The sequence below is a fragment of the Choloepus didactylus genome, chromosome 14 (genome assembly GCF_015220235.1).
Source record: "Choloepus didactylus isolate mChoDid1 chromosome 14, mChoDid1.pri, whole genome shotgun sequence".
Classification (NCBI taxonomy): Eukaryota; Metazoa; Chordata; class Mammalia; order Pilosa; family Megalonychidae; genus Choloepus; species Choloepus didactylus.
Genome location: NC_051320.1, coordinates 53,369,212 through 53,391,092, shown reverse-complemented (window position 1 = coordinate 53,391,092; position 21,881 = coordinate 53,369,212). Strand labels below are relative to the sequence as shown.

The 21,881-nt window shown below is 38.5% G+C and overlaps 2 protein-coding genes across 2 annotated transcripts in view; one reads left to right on the top strand and one right to left on the bottom strand.

The window, feature by feature from the left end:
- Positions 1 to 296: 296 nt before the first annotated feature.
- Positions 297 to 962, top strand: LOC119509291 (39S ribosomal protein L30, mitochondrial-like). Its single transcript, XM_037803241.1, has one exon. It carries the CDS (start codon positions 386 to 388, stop codon positions 869 to 871), a length of 486 nt encoding a protein of 161 aa, XP_037659169.1. The 5' UTR covers positions 297 to 385; the 3' UTR covers positions 872 to 962.
- A 6,787-nt stretch (positions 963 to 7,749) lies between these two features.
- LAPTM4B (lysosomal protein transmembrane 4 beta) overlaps positions 7,750 to 21,881 on the bottom strand; it is an 82,478-nt gene continuing 68,346 nt past the window's right edge. The window contains exon 7 of the mRNA XM_037803077.1: positions 7,750 to 8,921. Coding sequence (XP_037659005.1) covers positions 8,844 to 8,921 — 78 coding nt within the window. The 3' untranslated portion in view covers positions 7,750 to 8,843. The remainder of the gene's footprint in view (positions 8,922 to 21,881) is intronic.

Below are 21,881 nucleotides of genomic sequence, written 5' to 3'. Positions count from 1 at the left end.
TGTGCATATTAGCCTGAGTGTGATGCCTGAAATCATAACATGCATACTTCTCACAATGATGAATCAGTGCAGTTAAAAAGGAAGTTGCTCAATTAAAACAATTAACCAGACTTTAATAAAAGGCCCATCTCAGTTGATTTTCTTCCTACCTGAACAAATTCTTTATAAGAATAAAAAGATATTTGCAGAGCAATTTCCAGTCTATTAAATAAGAAATCAACAGCTTTACTTATGTAACACTAACCTCTTGTTAAAGTACCTTCCCAAGTTTACAATATTTAAAATAACGTGTGGTGAGGCTGAGGAGGGTCGGCTGACCAACCTTTACCTTCCCGGCGCCTTCAGCCGCAAACGCTGCCTCTAAAGAAGAGAATCACCAAACTGAATGGCAGGGATTTTGCACTTGGTGGTTCAGAGGCCGCCAGGCAATCTCCAGACTGTGACAAAAGGGGTGGAGTCTCTCATTTGTACAGAGTGGATTCGTCACAAATTTACCAGGTCAAGAATTCCGGATAAAGTGTTTCAACCTTCACCTGCAGATCATGAAAAATATGGTGGGGATCCCCAAAACCCCCATAAACTGCATATTGTTACCAGAATAAAAAGTACAATAGGACGTCCATACTGGGAAAAAGATATAATAAAGGTGCTTGGATTAGAAAAGGCACATACTCCTCAAATTCACAAGAATATCCCCTCGGTGAATGCAAGATTGAAAGTGGTTAAACATTTGATTAGAATCCAGCCACTGAAACTGCCACAAGGCCTTCCAACAGAGGAGGACATGTCTGACACGTGCCTCAAGAGCACTGAGGAGCTGGTAGTGCGGTGGCGCCTAAAGCCTGTGGGGCAGGAAGGAATTGAGTCCTAATGCCAGAGGGGTTTCAGATTTTTAAAAACGCAATTGTTTTTATTTAAAGATGGTGAGAACGTATTTTCATTAAAATGTATTTTAAATATCAGCCATTTTCACTCACTAAAAATGGCATGATTCTTCCTTACTTACAGACTTGGAGGTTTTCGTGCTATTATTTGGTTTAATTTTCTCCCCTTTTCCCCTAGTAGTTTCACTCCACTATGGGTAAGAATGGCAATTTTTTTAACATCTAGGTTCAGATGCATTGCCACCGTAGGTAATCGTTATTAACTTAAAAAATTTTTTTTTTGTTTTCTAATTTAACTGAATTCAACAAATTCTTTGAGTGATTCTTTGCATCGGCACCACGCTATGTGTTGGAGAAATCCAAAGCTGACTAAAATATGTCTTGTTCTCCTCAAAAACTTACATTCTGTTGTGATAGATGATAGAGGTTCAGCCAAAGTCATAAAACATTGAGTCCAACCAGACCAGCTTCTTTGTACTTAGTGTGTTTAAATATATGTGGACATGGCTTTGTGTTTTCATTAAAGGAGATGCCAAAAAAGTAAAAAAATAAAATAATAAAAAATAAAATAAAATAAAATAAAATAAAATAACGTGTGGTTTTGCATGACTTGCATTCCTTCTAGGGTTAAGAATTCAAAATAGTAGAAATGAGACATTGGTAGCACGAAGTGAGAGACTATGTATAGAACTCTGAAATTCTTGATGTTTCAAAAGTATGCATCCCCCACTGAGATGCACTCAATTGGCGTTTAAATCCTGGCTCTGCCACTTAGTGCATGACTTCAGACCAGTTATTTTCCTATAAAAGCCTCAGCTTCCTCATCTGTAAAATGGGGATGAAGAGCTAAGATGTGTAAGGTGCTCAGCAGCATGTTTGACCAAAGTAAGAGCTCAGTAAGTGGTAAATATTGTTCAAACATGCTCTTAAGCTGGGTTACTGGGGAGGCCACCAGATACATGAGTCAATGGGAACAGATTTGGTGGGGGGAGGGAAGACAATTTTCAACTTGGGGCAAAACGAATATGAAATATGAGTAGGTCAACAAGATAACCTGGGTGACTGGGAAGCAGTGCAAAAAGCAAGATTAGAGCTGCCATCACTACCTGTGTCAGGGAACTAAACTAACACAAAGATCTATAGTCAAAACAACTAAAGGAACACCTTGAGAGTAAAACACTTAAATAGAATAATTAAAAACACATTCCTTTAGCTAAAATGCATGTTGGGTGAAAAGTAACATCATACCAAGGTCACTGCGCTGGGTTCCAGGAGTGTCTTTTCCTCACGAGACAAGAGGGCCCTTTGTGCTGTCGCTGGTAGCGCAGAGGGCAAACCCGGTCTCTGTCTTCCCAGGGTCGGGGTTTTCCTCAGATGGGGGCCTCAGGCGGAAGCCTCGACTGCTCTGTACAAGGCCTACACTGGATGCGCTGAAACTAGGATCCCATGGATCAGGAATATGTCACTGGATGCAACTTTTCAAGCTGTGAGCAGGCACGGTGGGAGCTGAGGCACCACAGCACCTGACGTGTGACTAGGAAGTGGCAGGCAAGATGACGATACACTGAGCAAGCCGCTAAGCGAAATTCAGCACAAAATCTTCACTGTTGGTTAACTATACCTGATCTAGCCTGGACCACACAGTCTCCTGCCAAATTACATTTGCTCTGTTGCAGCAACAGACCCTGGACTGCTTGAAACACAGTGGGCAATATATTATAAAAACCGTGGGTGTGCTGATTATTTTAAAGCAGGTGTGAGTTTTAAACAGGTGTGCGTTTTAAAGCAGGTGTGCTGTTTTAAGCCAAACTCTTGCTTCTGCAGCAGCAGCAGCAGCAGCGGTTCCTAATTGGGATCACGTCAATGGGTATATAGTACTAAGGCTTTTGGCCTTGGTGTAACTTTTTCAGAGTTGGCCAAGCAACAGCTTCTCTCTCCCACCGTCAGGGTGCTTTATTCTGCAGAAGATATGCATGAGCTTCTGGGCAGAAGGTTGCAGATTTGGCTGACTTCCTTACATGAGCCATTTAGCAGAAAACTTGGCCAGTTTGCAGAAACACTTGACATGAATTCCATGGGTATGGAGACATCCTTACAACACCTTTTAGAATATGAATCTGAGCTGCCATTTTAGACAGCCACAGGTGCAATTTTTGGCGCTTGTTAGGTCTGAAGTTAGGGAGCTCTGAAATGACAGCCTGTACTTGATGCTGGCAGTTCTTTTGCAGGAATTACTCTCAATACTTGGGCAAAGACACCTGCCCTCTCCTCTCCAGCATGAGACTGCCTATATGACTAGCAGCAATACTATTTAGGGATATTTTACAAGTCCATTTCTAGTCTGATTGTAGACACTAAAATTTATTTTTTTAAATGGAAATAAATGTTTTTATAGTTTTAGTTTTTCTCTATCACAAAAGCTCAGTTTGCACAGGACTTTTTTCGCAATGATGAATATTTCAAGTGTAATACACCCTTCTATGCAGATAAGAACTTTAATGGGTGCAGTTTCTCAAGATGGTCTATTGAAATCATCACTAAGAGGTATTGTTGGTTAACAAATTGAGGGTGAAAAGACAAGGAAGTGAAATGAGGTGTAGTTTGGTTAAGCAGTCATACTAAACAGATGTTAGAGACAGAATAGGCAAGAATAAGAAAGGCAGCAGACTCTCTAGCTAAGCCAACTTGAAAGGTGAAATCACTGCCCTCCCCCCTACGTGGGATCAGACACCCAGAGGAGTGAATCTCCCTGGAAATGTGGAATATGACTCCCAGGGAGGAATGGAGACCCGGCATCATGGGGTGGAGAACATCTTCTTGACCAAAAGGGGGATGTGAAAGGAAATAAGCTTCAGTGGCAGAGAGATTCCAAAAGGAGCCGAGAGGTCACTCTGGTGGGCACTCTTATGCACACTTTAGACAACCCTTTTTAGATTCTAAAGAATTGGGGTAGCTGGTGGTAGATACCTGAAACTATCCAACTACAACCCAGAACCCATAATGTAGCTTATGAGGGGTGACAATGGGATTGGGAAAGCCATATGGACCATACTCCACTTTGTCTAGTTTATGGATGGATGAGTAGAAAAATAGGGGAAGGAAACAAACAAACAAACAAACAGACAAAGGCACCCAGAGTCCTTTTTTACTTTAATTGCTCTTTCACTTTAATTATTATTCTTGTTATTTTTGTGTGTGTGCTAATGAAGGTGTCAGGGATTGATTTAGGTGATGAATGTACAAATATGTAATGGTACTGTGAACAATCGAATGTATGATTTGTTTTGTATGACTGCATGGTATGTGAATATATCTCAATAAAATGAAGATTTAAAAAGGGGGGGGCAGAAAAGATGGGAGGGGAGAAGATTCTTGTATTCCTTGAAATAGTATAGGGAAGGAGGCAGGGACAAGGACATCTGACTTGGGGAGACCCTGCAAATAATGCTCTTTTTAGGTAGGAAGGAGCAGGAAGGAAGGGGACTAGTTATTGGCCTTTAAACTCTTCTATATGGCTTGGCATTCTAGAAATCTAAATTTCACAGAAGCTGTTTCTAGGGTGGACAGACCACACTTGAAGACAAAAGGTCTATTTTCCTCTTTCCTTTACCCCAGAAAGAGACTTAAAACCATCTCGCCTACTTGGGCTGCTTATACCTCATGGTGTTGGGATGAATGCATAGGAGTCAAGAAGAAAAAAAAACAAAAACAAAACTAAAGTGTTCCATCAGTAAAGCAACCAAGAAGCATCTAAAAATTAAGGTAATCTACCATTAGTTACTATTAATTCTGTTAACTAAACCTATTGTTTTCTTAAAAGAGTATATATGACAGAAAATAATCTGTCACTATAAAATCAATTAAGAGTCTATAATACATATCTTAAAAAAAATTAAGGCAATGATTGTTCTCTATGGACAACAAAAAGTTGAAAAGGGCTAGGTATTAAAATGGGATTTATGATGAATGCACAACCAAATGATACTGTGAGCTGATTGTACACTTTGGATGACTGTATGGTATGTGAATATATCTCAATAAAATTGCAGAAATATTAAGCTTCCCCACCTGGGTTATTACTGATGTTGTTGTAAGCATTGAGGACTACCAATTTGGTAGGCCAAGCCCTCAGTCTTGGGGCCTGCCCTTATGAAGCTTGTTACCGCAAAGGAGAGGATAAGCCTCCTTATAATTGTGCCCAAGTCTCCCCCAAAGAACCTCTTTGTTGCTCAGATGTGGCCTCTCTCTAAGCCCACTTGGCAGGTGAACACACTACCCTCCCCCCTACGTGGGACATGACTCCCAGGAGTGTAAATCTCCCTGGCAACGTGGGTCATGACTCTGGAGATGAGCCTGGACCCAGCATCCTGGGATTGAGAAAAATCTTCTCTACCAAAAAGGGGAAGCAAAATGAAACAAAATAACATTCCAGTGGCTGAGACTTCAAATGGAGTCGAGAGGGCACTCTGGAGGGTATTCTTCTGTGCTATATAGATAGCCTTTTAGTCTTTAGTGTATTGGAGTCGCTAGAAGGAAATACCTGAATCTGTTGAATGGCAACCCTGATTCTTGAAGACGATTGTATAACTATTTAGCTTACCCTGTGTGACCTGGTGATTGCAAAAACCTTGTGCCTCACTCTCTTTATCCAGCGTATGGACAGATGAGTAGAAAAATGGGGACAAAAATTAAATGAAAAATAGGGTGGGATGGGGGATGGAATGTTTCAGGTGTTCTTTTATATGTATTTTATTTTTATTTTTATTTTTTTTTTTTGAGCAATGAAAATGTTGAGAAATTGATTGCAATGATGAGTGCACAACTATGTGATGGTACTATGAACAACTGATTGTACACTGTGGATGACTGCATGGTATGTGAATATATCTCAATAAAACTGAATTTTAAAAAAATTCACCCTGCCTCCCCTGTGCCTGAGTCATTAGAGGATCTTAAAATTCATAATGTCTTCTCATCTCAAATTTCCAATTTCTATACTCCCACCCCATTTTACAATCAAGAAGAATGTATGTAAGAGGGGCTGACTATCTTGACCCAAGGTCAGGTAGCTCTTTTTGTTCCATTATAGTTGAAAATGAATTAATAAAGAAAAACCATGTTATATATCTTCAAAAGGAGATGGTATGTTTATATACTGTAATGAAAGTTTACACAAGCATGGAAGATGCTTAATATGTTTGATTTATAAAATATTGTAACAAAAAACTGTTAAAATGGGATTTAAAATGCATTCAAAAGACATATTATCTGGATTAGCAATGAGCTTGATATAGTGAATCACTGAGTCATGTAATGTGCTCTGCAGTCATTTTAATCCAAATATCACAATTTCCTTAGTGGATACAGGAAGAAGACAATTCTTTTCCTTCAAGAGTTAAATATGGAGGCAGGTCTGGGGCTTAGCCTGGGACATGCTACAAGTCAAGAAAAAGCAGCACCACATGGGATCTGAGAATGAAGTGATATCCTGACGCCTATGGTGCTGTGCGAACAAGAGCACCAGCCTTGGTTCTGCTCCAAGGAGCTGCAGACTCTCAAAATCATCACTTCTCTTCATCTGACCATGCATCATTTTTCATACTGCAAAAAAAAGAGCTGGAACCTTTTGCTCCCTTATTTTTATAGGTTGGAAGATTAGCATGCTATGTAATTCAACCTTATATTTTCATAGCCTGGTACCTTCCAGAATATTTTTATTCTATCCCATTTTATCTTCAAACAAAAGAAAATCAGCATTTATTATCCCAATTTAACTGATGAGATGACTGAAGCATGAAAAAGTAGCACAACTTCCCCAAGATCATGTAGTGAGACAATAGCAAACTAAAACCCAGATCTATAGACTAGTCCAACATTCTGGCCATCACATGCCTCTGCCTCTCGGGAGTGGTCCATTTCAGTTCACCCCTCTTCTCTCCAAGCCTATCCACAATAGGCACAGGGAAAGGAGCAAGTTTCCAAATTATCTCTGCCAATCATGTTCTTGAATTTTGTTAAATTAAGGGCATAACAAACTAATGGTGAAAATGTTGCACTTTCTCCCCCATATAGCAGAGAAGCATCAGATTCTCCATTGACGATTTGAAACCCATCTTCTAGATGAAAGAGGGAATTATGTGTATGGAATAGTGATGTCATGCTTCCTAACTGGCTGGCATGATCCTAGTTTCATGTAATTTTATTATTTTCATAAAAGGTGATTTAATAATTTTAACTAACCTACGAGATTTATCTTGTGTGTGGGATTTATTTTTTTCAAATAAATTTAATCAGAAATAATTAGGGGAAAAAAAAAGCTGGAAAACCATGGAGAGCAACATGCAAATAACTGATTTCCTATGTGCCTTCCATAGGGATCAGAGAAACTATTTGGTCAGCCCTTTCCGTCCCTAATAACCCTTAATATGTTTAACTATGTGTGAATCTTAAAGGAAAAAAGCTTCAAGGAACAGAATTTCTTAGGTTGTGTTCGTAAAGAATATTAATGATATACCAAAAGAAGTAACTGAGGCTGATTCTCAGAGATAAAAAATCAACCCTTCCCCCTTTAATTCTAATCTCCCTCGAGAATTCGTAAAACCTTAGCTACTTATTAAAAGGGCACTAGGGACATAAAGCAATAATATGCATAACAGCTGAGCACATGTTGGATGCCTGTGTCTGACTCCTGTTTCTCCTGGCTTAAGAAGCTCTGATCTTATCAGCATTGAAATATTAAAAACCACATATATGTGAAAGGAAGTCATAAAGCCTCCTCCTCATGCTTAACAGGGTGCATCTGCAAGGCCACATCTGGGTGAGAAGGGTCCCCAGGCACAACCACAGAGTGAAAAGGGGCATCTTCTTAGATGTGGGCAAATTTCACTTTAATTGCAAAAGCCTTCATTTACAGCACATTCAATAATGAATAAACAGAAGAGTTGCTGATATTTGAAGATATGAACATATAAAAGCCCCTTGAAATTCAGGTAGTCAAGACAAGAGCATTCAATAAGGAAAACAACCCTCCTCAGTTTTATGAAGACTGTTTTACATTTTAAAGGATGACTAGGCATATTAATTCAAAGTAGTAGGATGTACTTTCCAGAGAAAGGGGAAAACTTTTTTTCATATTATTAGGGAAATACATGTTGATAGTTCCACTTGATAAAGTGAGTTGGAAGTCCTGCCTGGATCAGGCTAGGGCAGTATTTAGTAAAAGGGGGCTCTGGGCAGGGATGAGAATCAGGAGAAAGGGAGCACCAAAAAGCATGCAGTTGCCAATCAAATTAATTCACATCCCCTAAACATAGACGAGGCCCACCATCCATGACCCCAGACACAGAACATATAAGAACAGTCATCAGATATTTACTGCTCCCATTGCCTGGTGCTAATGGTCTTAATTTAGCCCAAGGAGAAAATCTTTGACCAACAAATTAGTCATTGAATCTAAGTCAAAGAATTTTAAGGAAATTCTTGCTATATATATGGATTCCTATTTACCTACTCAAAGCAATGGTTATACAATGAACATTCCTGTTTTCATAAGGGTTTGTTCTCTACAATGGAATGGTTTAAGAAAAGCATTGCCTAATTTTGCCTTTATTTTGCGCTTTCAAAAGGGACAGAAGGAATAGAGATTAATTCTTCAACTTTGGGGGCCCACCCGGTATAAAACCAGACTTCTTTAACTCAAGGTCCATTCTTATTTTTTGGATGTGTCAATGTTTAGGAAGGCTAGTGAAGTCCATTATATCCCACTCCTACAGTGAATCTACCACAGTGTTCTACCTAAATTGTATGTTTAAAACTACAGAGGGTAATTCAACTTTTAATAAAACTGCAGCAATTCAGAACAATCTCAGAGAGCTCATCTCAGAAGTGAAATTAAAGAACTATTGCTCAGATGTTCTGAAAAGTCAAGCAGTTGTTCTCAGCTCTGCCTCCCTTCCAGGCTCAGGCGGACACATAAGGCGGCGGCGGCTCTTTAGCGGTGCCATTCATGGCAGTGTCATCATACGGGGGTAACAGCACCTTAGGAGAAGGAAATGGAAGGCAAAGGTTAGTGTTTAGAAGTGCACATATGTTCCTCCAAGGTTTAACTGCAATTCAACTTCATGCAATTAAACATCTTCTATGATCTGTACCAAGTTTGATTTTCCAGCAAGTGGACACACTTTGACAAGAAACTTTTTGTAATTTTAAAGAAGCAAATGGGGAGAGACTTTCTGCCTTTTCTGAGTTTTCCCAGCCCTGTGTATGCATAAGCCATGGTGCCTGGTGGCCAGAGAGCTGTGTCTCTAGGATTAGGAAGAGGTGATGGTGGTTTCTGAAGAGACATGTGCTGAGCACGCACACCTGCCAATTAGAGCAGGCCTCTGACTGACAACAAGAGCACTTGTGGTAAGATCCAGACACTACAGTGGAAGACATAAAAGGCCTTGGCGTCAATCTGGACTCAAAGGCTAGCTCAGCCACATTTCATCAGTGTAGACTTGGGTAAGTAATTTAAGCTGTTTCCATGTCAGTAAAACATTGATACTGAGAATTAAGAGTTCTATAAAATATCTGACACACAGCTTTGTACAAACCTGAAATGGAAGGCACTATTTAGCTTGGAGAGGAATAAACAAGAACAAGCCCTAAATTTATTAACCTTTCTGCTTACAGTTCAAGTACAAAAACAATTGCTTGTATTTGTTTATGGACTATTAACATAAGAAAACACTGGCTATTTTTATGTTATTGAAGGAGAAAACAAAATACGAGGTTATAAACTCAATATTAGTCTTTATTCAGTCTGTTAACATTTATTACGCATCTACATCATACGAGGCATTGTGAGGACAAGATAAATAGGATAAGAGACACTTCTTACCCTTTAGCAGTTCAGAGATAAGAAGATTAAATAAAACTTCACCCATCAAGTGCTTTGTGGAAAAAGAAAGAGTATTCCCAAACAGAACACCACCACAATTTCTTACTTTTTCTATTATGGATATTAAATTAAGATGGTAAATGTTCACCTCATTCATATATTTTCATTTATCTATACCTTCAGCTCCTAGAGGAAAGACACTAACATTTTCTGTCATATGCACTGCACCCACCCCCCACTCATACACATACCTGACGCACACAGCCTTCTCTCTGACTCAATGTACTTCATTATTTTTTTTCTGCCTCCTGTAGGGCTGAAACCCTGTCTTACTTACCTCCAAGGTTGGACCTAGCGCCTATGCGATAACTTAGGTGTTTGCGGAATAATAATAAATTCACTTAGGTTGGGCCTTGAAGAATTCACAGGGCTCCTTAGGTGGGGAAGAGGAGCCTGGCATTCTAGGCAGAGAGCACCTGTATTAGTGAAGGGCCAATCACAAGACAGAAACCACGCACTAATCTAAACAGAGTAAGTTTAATATCGAGGATTATTAACAGGGAATTAGAGTAACAAGGAACTGGATAAGAGGAGGAAAAAAAAGAGAACACTAATAGACACTAGTTCTGAGTAAGGGTGCTATTCAAGGAGGGAACAAACATGGAGAGGGGTCCCCTCCCCAAAGGTGGGAATCAGACATGGTTGGAGAGGGTGTGGCTGAAACCCACTGGACAGCAGTTAAGTTTTCTGGGCTGAACCAGGTCAGACCTTATCCACAGGCAGCAGGTGGAGGCTGCCATCCAAAGAACCACCTGCTGAGATGCTGAGAAGTTGCTGCACAGGAGGCTGATGACTTGCTGCTGGAAATGTTCACCAGAAGGTACCACTTGCCCTGGAAACTGCCTCAAAAGGGCTATGTGTTGGGAAGGGAGGAGCGGCTGCTGGAGCCTCTTTCCCCTCCTCAGGGCTCTGCCAACAAGATCCAAGCACACTGTAGGACCACCCACTGACCAGGAAAATATAAGCCCTTCTTCCTCCAGCTTAACAGCATGCCAGCAGGCAAAGGAAAAATTTTTACCAGGTCCAGAGCCAATCAGGCTAAAAGAGAGAATTTGGAGCCGAGAAGCAACACTTTGATAACAGTCATGGCAACACACAAGCAGTGGCAACAGGCAGGGGTCACTACTTTCAGCTTCCTGGCCCTCATTCCTTAAAGTGGAAATGACTGTGTGCCTTTGTCCTAAATACTTTATTCTTCAGGCACTGCCCAAAGTACACCGTCTTGGGCAAATATTCCACTGCTGCCCATGCTTAAAGGGAAAGGAATACCCCAATATATATTTGTATATTCGACATCACTCCAAGGCAAGAAAACATTTCCACTCTTCTCCCCACAAAATGAAACTATCCACTCTGGCACCCAAAAAAACAGCACATACCCAGCACCTAGTAAATACAGGGCATTCAGTAATAGCACCACAAACCCAAAAGCACAACACTTTTTGTCTGTAGGTTTACAGAAAAATCATGGAGGTGTACAGAGCTCCCATATACCCCCCTCATACACACAGTTTTCCCTTTTAATAACACTTTGCATTAGTGTGGCACTTTTGTTACAATTGATAGAACAATATTATAATTATTCCATTAACTTTAGTCCACTGTTTACATTAGGTTTCACTCTGTGTTGTATAGTTCTATGGTGTGTATGCGAGTGGTAATGTCACACAACCTAAATTTTCCACTTTTATCCCTTTTCAAATATACAATTCAATGGTGTTAATTACATTCACAAAGTTGTGCCACCATCACCATCATCCGGTGCCAAAACTTTTCCATCACCCTGAACAGAAACTCCATACCAATTAAATATTAATGCCACATTCCCTTCCCCAATCAATCTCCTGGTAACCAGTATTCTAGTTTCTGACTTTATGAATTTGCATATTCTGCTTATTTCATATATGTGAGATCATATAATATTTGTCCTTTTGTGTCTAACTGACTTCACTCAAAATGATGTTGCCAAGGTTCATCCATGTTGTACCATGCAGAGCTTCATTCCTTTTTATGGCCAAATGCCTATACCACATTTTAATCATCCATTCATCTGCTGATGGACATTTGGAGGTTGCTTCCACTTTTGGCAATTGTGAGTAATGTCACTATGTACATCAATATGCAAATATCAGTTCAAGTCTCTGCTTTCAATTTCTTTGGGTATATACCTAATAGTGGGACTGCTGGGTCATATAATTCTATACTTAACTTTCTGAGGAATTGCCAAACTGTTTTTTACAGTGGCTGCACTAATTTACATTCCCATTAACAATGTACAAGTGCTCCTATTTCTCCACACCCTCTCTAAAAACTTATTTTCTGTTTTTTTCCAATATTAACCATTCTAGTGAGTATGTTATAGTATCTTGCTGTGGTTTTGATTTGCATTTCCCTAACAGCTGGTGATGTTGAACACTTTTTCATGTATTTCTTGACCATTTACCGATCTTCTTTGGAGAAGTGTCTCCTTCAAGTACTTTCCACATTTTTTAATTGGGTTGTCTTTTTGTTGTTGAGTTGTAGGAGTTCTTTATATATTCTAGAGATTAAGCCCTTTTAAATATATCGTTTCCAAATATTTTTTCTCATTTTATAGGATCTTTTTACTTTCTTAATAAAGTCCTTTGATGTTCAAACAAAAGTTTTAAATTTTGATGAAGTCACATTTACCTATTTTTCCTTTTGTTGCTCGTGCTTTTGGAGTAAAATCTAATAAACTGCTGTCTAACACAAGGTCCTGAAGATGTTTCCCTATGTTTTTTTCTAGGAGTTTTATAATAATTTTAATTCTTATACTGAGGCTATTGATCCATTTTGAGTTAATTTTTTATATGGTTTGAGGTAGGGGGTGTCTACCTTCATTCTTTTGCTTAAGTATATCCAGTTTTCCCAGAACTATTTGTTGACAAGACTATTCTTTCTCCACTGAGTGGACTTGACACCCTGGTCAAAGATCAACTGGCCAAAAGTGTGAGGGTTTATTTCTGAACTTTCAATTCAATTCCATTCGTCTATATATCTGTCCTTGTGCCAGTACCATACAGTTTTGATTACTGTTGCTTTGTAATGAGTTCTAAAACCAGGAAGTATGAGTCCTTCAATTTTGTTCTTATTTCAAGATGGTTTTGGCTGTTTGGGGCTGTTTACGTAACTCCCATATGAATTTGATGATTCACTTTTCCATTTCTGCAATGAAGTTTGTTGGAATTATACTGAATCTGTAAACTGCTTTGGATTGAACTGACATCTTAACAATATTTAGCCTTCCAATCCATGAACACAGAATATTCTTCCATTTGTTTAGGTCTTCTTTAATTTCTTTCAGCAATATTTTGTAGTTTTCTGTAAACAAGTCCTTTACATCCTTGGTTAGATTTATTCCTATATTTGATTCTTTTAGTTGCTATTATAAATGAAAATTTTTTTTCTTGATTTCCCCTTTGGATCATTCATCACTAGTATATAGATACACCACTGATCACTTGTTAATCTTGTATCCCACCACTTTGCTGAATTTATTTATTAGCTTTAATAGCTATTGTGGACTTTTCAAGATTCTCTATGTACACGATCACATTGCCTGCAAAAAGATTTTTATTTTTTCCTTTCCTATTTGGATGCTTTTTATTGCCTAACTGCTCTATCTAGAACTTCCAGCAAAATGTTGAATAACACCGGTGACAGTGGGAATCTTTGTCTTGTTCCTGATCTTAGGGGAAAAGCTTTTAGTCCTTCCCCATTGAGTATGATACTAGCTGTGGGTTTTTCATATATACCCTTTATCTTGTAAAGGATTTTTTCTTCTATTCCTAGTTTTCTGAGTGTTTTGAGTTATCAGGAAGGGGTGCCAGATTTTGCCAAATGCCTTTTCTGCATCACTTGAGATGATCAAGTGTTTTTTTCCCCTTTGTTCTATAATGTACTATAATAACATTAATTGATTTTCTTATGTTGAACCACCTTTGCGTACCTGGGATAAATCCTATTTGGTTACAGCATACAATTTTTTTAATGTGCTGTTAGATTCAGTTTGCTGGTATTTTGTTGGAGGTTTTTGCATCTATATTCATGGGGGATACTGGTCTGTAATTTTTTTCCTGTGATATTTTTATCTGGCTTTGTTATTAGAATGATACTGGCCTCAGAGAATGAGTTGGGAAATGCTCCCCCCACTTTCTTTTTTTTCAATTTTTTAAAAGAGTTTGAGCAGTATTGGTGTTAATTCTTCTTTAAAAGTTTGGTAGAATTCACCAGTAAAGCCATCTGGTCCTCAGCTATTCTTTGCTGGAAGGTTTTGGATTACTGAGTCAATGTCTTTACTTCTTATTGGTCTGATGAGATCTATTTATTCTTAAGTAAAAGTAGGTAGTTCAACTGCTTCTAGGATTTTGTCCATTTCACCCATGTTGTCTAATTTCTTGGCATATTGTTGTTCATTATGTTGGAAATAAAGTGGTACCTGTAGAGGAATAAACGATCACTCTGTTCTGGAGGAGAAAAGAATTTATTTATGATCTTGCAAGAAAGGGCACACAGCCAGAAACATGGTGGGCTGGCCCCAGGGAAAAAGAACATGGCAATAATATTCTACCGCTAACATGCAGGTCCCTCACTGTTTCCCCACTGGCTGGGTACTCCAGAGGTTACAGCCTATCTGAGAGAGCTAACTAGCCCATCTTTGAGATCTTGAATTGTACAGCTTATCCGAGAGAGTTTATTCAGTTTAAATTTCCCGCTGAGAGTTCCCGCCTCTGATTATACCCAATATCCCTCTACATTCCAGTAACTCTGGTTATTTTTCCCATATAAGGAGCTGGTGCTGATTTTAGGCTTACGTCATGGCTTTCTTTTTCTCCTTCTCTTTACCATGGAGCCTGTTTAAGCCAGTTCTGCTGCCATTTTCCCTATTCCATGTTGCCTTTATGTGAAAGCTAAACTTAACCCTTTCTTACAATTATACCCTCTTTAGTCCTTTTTAGTTCTGTGGGGTTGGAAGTAATGCCCCCCATTTCACCCCCCCCCCCATATAGTTAAAGGTTTGTTGCTTTTTTTGATCATTTCAAAGAACTAACTTGGTTTCAATGATTCAATTTTTTTTTTTTTTTAATTTTCTATTTCATTTATCTCTGCTCTAATCCTTCCTTTTGCTTGATTTGGGTTTAGTTTTCTCTTTCTTTTTCTAGATCCTCCAGTTGTGAGTTTAGGTCTCTGGTTTGAAATATTTCTTCTTTTTTAATGTAAGCATTTAGAGAGATAAATTTCCCTCTCAGCACTGCCCTCCGCTGTATCCCAGAAGTTTTGGTATGTTGTGATTTTGTTTTTGTCTCGAGACATTTCCTAATTTCTCAAAGCACTGACTTTTAAGGCACTTACAGTGTAGTGGAGGGCAGAGACAAGTGAAACAGGTGTAACTCAAGCATAATCAGGGCTTAGATGCTAAAGAAGAGGAGAGGGTGGGGGTCAAGGAAGGACTCCCAGTAGGATAAACAGGAGAGGATCAGACATAAAGGAAAGAGGATGACATGCCAAATAGAGGTAACAGTACACTGCAAAGGCAGGGAACCCTGAAAGCACAGCACTTTCTGGGAACTGCAAGGGATCTATATGGTGACTACTTAGGGAGAATGTTAGAGAGACAAAGTTGGAAAGATGCAAGATCAGAACATGAAGAAAGAGCCTTGTGTACCAACTTAAGGAGTTTTACCAATATCTAGCAGGAGCAACTCCACTAGAAATCCTAAAAGCCTCAGCTTGAGCCGAGGGAAAAAAAAAATTATTCCTTAGAACAAAGCAACAGCTCTGTATCTGCACATTTGACTTTAGGAATGGACTTCCAGCATGTAAATATACACATACACACCCACACACATACAGAATTAGATATGGTAACTTAAAGCAAGTGGAAAGAGCTGTGATTAGCACTAGAAACATTAAATTTCTCATGACTTAGCTTCAGTATTATGCTCCAAAACCTCATTAAACAATTAACTGCTTCATATCTATCATTCTTGGGAAAATTATTCTAAAATACAGTATAGCTGGTTAATAAAAAAAAGGAGTAGCATTGGCCATCATATCCAACTTTTTTTTAACCAAGTAAAATGTAATATTCAAACTCTCCAAAATGTTCAGAGATTAAAAACAAGATTTCTTAAAAAGAAATCAGTAAAATTTGCTTGTCAAAATAAACTTACTTTAACTTGAAGTTTCAGTTTTTCACTATTTCTTGCTATTTCTCTTCAAATTTATTTTTAAATTTCATTTTACACTAGTATTTTAATATCCTTGATGGCCTTTCCTCTCAAATATCTATTGCTTTTGACCTTTTATCTAAAGGTCAAGATGCCTGGTAAAGTTTCTCCTTTCGCTTGTCATCACTTTCCCATTACCACGTACTAAATGCTAAGGGTAAAATATTCTTCACACTGCATCTCATGCTACCGGACTACTTTCAAAAGTTCTCCAAATGGTACTGGTTTTAAATTCTTGAGGGGACAGTGCCATCCCATCTTTAATCTAAATGACAGTGATAGTGATGACCTCAAGGAAGGGTCTGGTGAGTAAGAATAACCATACTGTTTATAACTGTCTAAAAAACACCTGCTATTTTCCTTTCCTACAAAGATCAATGAAGTACTTAGAAATCTGAGAAAAATAACCATAGGGCCAATTAAGACATAATAAGCCTATTAAGATGTCATAAAGAAAAAGTGGTGAAAACTCAATTATTCTGACATTTTCAAAGGCTGGCATTTAGTTAAACCTAGTCTTTTACTTTTTTATTTTACAAGTCTAATCATTTATAATGAATGGCCAGAAAAATAATCTCTAAGGACTAAGGTCATGCCCTACTTCAAGCTAAAGTCACTGCCTGGCAAACAGCAGGTACTCAATAAACGAATACACAACACTACGCATTGCAAACCTCACCCACAGACCACCTTACTTCAAGCCATATTCAGTACAACCAAATTCTAATCTAAGTACAGTCCCTTGGAGTTATTTTAGCAGATCTTAGCTACAGTGACTGGATGATAGTACAACTTTCTTTCACATAGATGTAAAATTCTTTTTGCCAAGGGTCCCAGAAGTCATCTGCTCACTAGGAAAATTAGCATTTATCTATATATGGTGTCTCTTCTATTGGGAGACATTATGCTAGGTGACAGCTTGCTGGCAGGAAAAAAGTTCATCATTCATTTCAGTCTGACTCAACAAATACTGAGTGTTCCCAGTGGAAACTTCATTCTTCTTAGTTACAATAATATATGGAATAGTTGGAGGAAGAAATCAATTAACCTCAAAGGTTGCAAAATCTAACACGCTGGAATATAAGTGCTTCCAACTGGGCATAAATCCACAAGTCATTAAAATTTGGGAAATTAAGTTACTTCATCAAATAATAAGAAATGATAAGATGCTAAACAGGAAAGAACTATTGGTTATAGGACATGTTTGAGTGCTATGGTTAGAACTGGACTTGTACTATAAAATCAGTTAAGCCACAATTAAAGAATATATCTTTCAATACTATGATTTTGAGCTATGTATATGCAATACTATATTAAAAATAACATTTTAAATATAAAAGGATAATAAGGGCAGTGTTGAAGGAAAAAGGAAGTTAGTCATCAAAGACAACTTGGAACCTGAGGATGGTGGGCAGGGCTAGAGCCATCTCATCCCTTTTGCCTTCTCTGATGGCAGGTGGCCTGGAAAGCAATTCTAACTTGCCAAAGATGTAGCTCTCAAAACAAGAAAAGGCACCAAATAGAGCAACCCAGGAGTGCCACGCTATGTGAAGTTCTTACCTAGGAGATGAAACATTTTTTCCTGGAAAAGCTGGTCAGGATTGGCCCCTCACCTGCTTGGGACGCTCTTCCAGCCTTGAGTTCCCCAACCTCCACATTATAATATACAGTATGCAAAACACCAATGGAAACTGGAGATCTATGGTGCCATGAGGCACCCCCAAGGAAATAAATGTGCGTAATGGGAACATGAACATTTCCCTTATTTAATACCACATTCTTCATGTCACTCCTGCATAAGACAACAGCAGCCCAATATTTCATGGCAAGCTCTGATTTTCAATATCTGGCGTTATCCCACCAAACTTATTTCCATTATTCCCCTAGCACAACCTGCTCATTTCCAACCTGTGTATTTCTTTGTGGTATTTCTCACCTGGTTTTTTTTTTAATTTCTTCTGTCATTTCATACAAAACCCAAACACAACGCTCAAATTAAATTCACTTCTAACATGGAGGTCTCCTGAAATATTCCAGTCTTGGTTACTCTTCTCTCCTCTTAACTATACTATGCAATTGTAGCATAAGTTAGTTGTAGAAATAAAAAACACTACAATCATATATTTTATATCCTTTATAGATAAAGTCATGAGAGTAGCATTGGAAAGGATAGTAATTACAGTATGCCCCTACGAACTCAGACACTGTATTACTTTCCCGAAGCACTTATATAACTTAACAATTAAATTATATACTGTCTTGTACTATTTACTGCCTTGTACACATTTACCTTTCTCCTCTCTGAAAAGTTCCTAAAAGGCAAGGGACTTACACTTCTGTATCCTTTTCTCAACACTGGTTCTTAGATAGAAGTGTGTTCAAATTTTAATCTTATCACAATATCTGTATGACTGTGATCAAATTGCAGAGGTAATATAGTGGTGACAGTCAAACATGGATTCTGAAGTTAGGCCTGGGTTCAAATTCCAGCTCCATGATTTGTGAACCCTGGAGTCCTGAGCAAGTTACTTAATCCACCTGAACTTTAGTTTCCATATCTATAAAACAGGGACCATGATAGATACTCCTTAAATACTATGGTAAAGATTTAAGTGAGATAACATACCTAATGTTCTGGGTAGACTCATAGCATTTTGGGTTCTCGATAAAGGGCAGTAATTCTCCCACTATGGAAAGATAATCAACATGATTATCTCCACCAGTTTGACTACACACCTTCCTTAAGGAGTACTTTGCCAATAAATTTAATTCATTTGGGTTAGAAAAGTTCTTTTTTCTTCTCCAGTTCTGGTGGATGCAGATAGTTGAAGGCTAAAATCTTAGCTGTTCTGCGCAATACACATTGAAGCAAGGAGGTGGCCAGATAAAGGCCTACAAGGAAAGATCACTGAACTAACAACTTATCTGACCTGGATCCTGTCTCAAGAATCGTGAAATATTTCTATTCTTCACTATGAAAGAATATGACTCAAGATCCTGAGAAACCTTTAGTAACTAACTCCTTTGGAAATAGCCAGCTCATAATTCCTTTTACCTTAAGCTGGGAGTGAAGCACTTCATTTATCTCCCTCTACAATCAGAGTTTCCAGCCTACTATTCCTACCCCTATCTCCTCTTTAACCAAATCCAAACAAAAAAATTTCAATGATGAGACAAAAGGATGCCATTTTTACTGCAGTCTGTGTGTCTCAAGAGGGGTGGGTATAGAGTTAAAATTCTAAAATCCAAAGTAACACTTGGTTGAAACACCATCTCCATTCGCTCATTCTTGACCAAGTACACCTGAATACCCATCGCAGGCCAGACATGGTGCTAGGTGCTGGGAGGCAGAGATGAAGACAGTTTATTTTATGAACTGACTAAAATCTGGAGGATGGTGCCCCAGATTAACTGAACACTACTCATCACAGGAGTGGGGAAAACACATGTAAACGTGTCTGCCGTGAAAAGCCAAGGCATGCATGTGAAGCTGAGGTAGTTTGCGGTAGTTGAAGAGCTGGGTGCATGAGGCCAGATTACAAGAGATGGGCCTGGAACAAAAGGCAAGGATCCCATCACAACTGGCCTTGTTAGCAATGCAAGGAAGTGGAACCTTTTCCATAAAAGCCAGCAGCCCTCACCATTTGGGCAGGGAGCAGCAAGCTTAGTTAATAATGTTCACATGTAAGAGACTCCTGAGAGCATACAAGGATTTGTTTGTTTTTATGAAATTAACTGTCTATCTTTCCCCCTAAAATGTGGAAAACTAAAGAATATCTCACTCACTGTAAATAAAGATTTGTTTTGTTTTGGCTTCTTTGGGAGGTAGTGGGTAGGAAGCAAGGGGCATGGCATTCATAAATCGCTCAGAAGAGCTGTAATTGTTGATAATACATCAATAATGGTCCTTCAACGCTGCTTCACAAATATGATGGACTTGGCAGGATGAAATTTTAACTCCACTCCCTTCTTTATCTGCAAGAAAATATTAGAATGCAAGCAGCTGAGACTGTTGTTATTGTATGGATAATCTTGAATCTGCTCTCATTTATTTATTAAAAAATAAAAAAATCAAATTATTGGGAACTTAGATTTTAGCCCACACTTCACAAATAACTGTCACCCAGCAAAGTGAACTGATAGCACAATTAAGAAATATTGAAGTAATAATTGGTAGAACCCCTGAAAGGATGATAAGATCAGATTTAAGGTTTAGAAAGACTTGTCAACAATAGAGAAAAAACTGACAAGGTAGGGTTGGAGACTAGAGGCTAAAAAACTAATTACAACAAATTTGCAGGTGATGACTCCTAGGTTACTGGCTCAGGTGACTAAGTGGACATTGCCAGCACTCACTACAATAAAAGAAAAGCAGCAGACTGGGAAGAAATGAAGCGAGCTCTGCACTGTGATGTCTCCATGGAGCTGACCACTGGGTGGTTAGGGATATGGACATGGAAAGCAGAAGGGACCTGATCTAGTTCACACAATCTAAGCTATTTCCTCCAACCTGGATGAAAAGAGAGCAAGACAAATGAATGATTTAAATACCAGTCATTCATTTTGTCAACACATGTTAAGTCTTACTGTGTACCAGGCACTAAGGATATCACAATGAGTGAAACTACCAAGGTCTAAGCCAGCACAGAGCTTATATGCTAGTGGAAGAACATGATAAAAACAGAATTTATCATCTATCCATTTATCACAGTGTGCCACACAAATATTGTAATTTTCTATGTTTGCCACCATGTCAAGAAAACCAGGCTGAGAACATGGGCTCTGGAGTAGACCATCTGGGTCCAGCACTTTCCAACAGAGACCACCATTCCTAACTTGGAGACCTTGGGCAAGTCACTTGCATTTTTTTAAGTCTCACGTTTTTCATCTATCAATGGACATGGTAATAGTCTCTATCTCACAAGGCTGGTGAAATAAATAAGCCCAAGTAATGTGCCTACCACAGTACATAACATGTAAGGGTTGATGAGTCTTAATTTTATTATATACATTTGTAAAAAGAAAAGGTGGCTTGCAGTACTGCACATAGTACAAAATAAAACTGAGTATTAAAATGGCCCAGAAATAAGGTAAAACAGAACATTGAGTTATGACTGTTTAATTTCTCTCTATATATGTATATATAGAGGGGGTGGTGTTTCTGGCACTAAATTAAATTAAGATTTTATAGAATGAATTCCTATGAAAAAGACAGTGGGAAACCCTGCATATAATAGCTTAAGGCCCTGTTTCTCAAGACTTTAGTTACTGTTTTGCAAGTGATCAGTTCTTTTATTTATTTATTTTTCTTTTTACTTTTCACTATAGTTCATCAAATAGAAGCTTGAGTTTACATTTGCAGGAAAAAATAATAAATATGGAAGATTAAAACTTTCTCAGATAAAAGATATCCCTTAAAAGAACCAAATAATGGATGGCATAACATTGTAAATGTAATGAATGATGCTGAAATGTACACTTAAAAATGGTTAACATGGTGTGCCAGTTTGGATGTATTATGTTCCCCCAAACGCCATTATCTTTGATGTAATCTTGTGTGGGCAGACGTATTAGTGTTGATTAGACTGTAATTCTTTGAGTGTTTCCATGGAGATGCAACTCACCCAACTGTGGGTGATGACTCTGACTGGATAGTTTCCATGGAGGTGTGGCCCCGCCCATTCAGCCTGGGCCTCAATTAGTTTACTGGAGCGTTACATAAGCTCAGACAGAAGGAGCGAGTTTGCTACAGCCAAGAGGGACACTTTGAAGAACGCACAGGAGCTGAGAGAGGAACTGCAATTT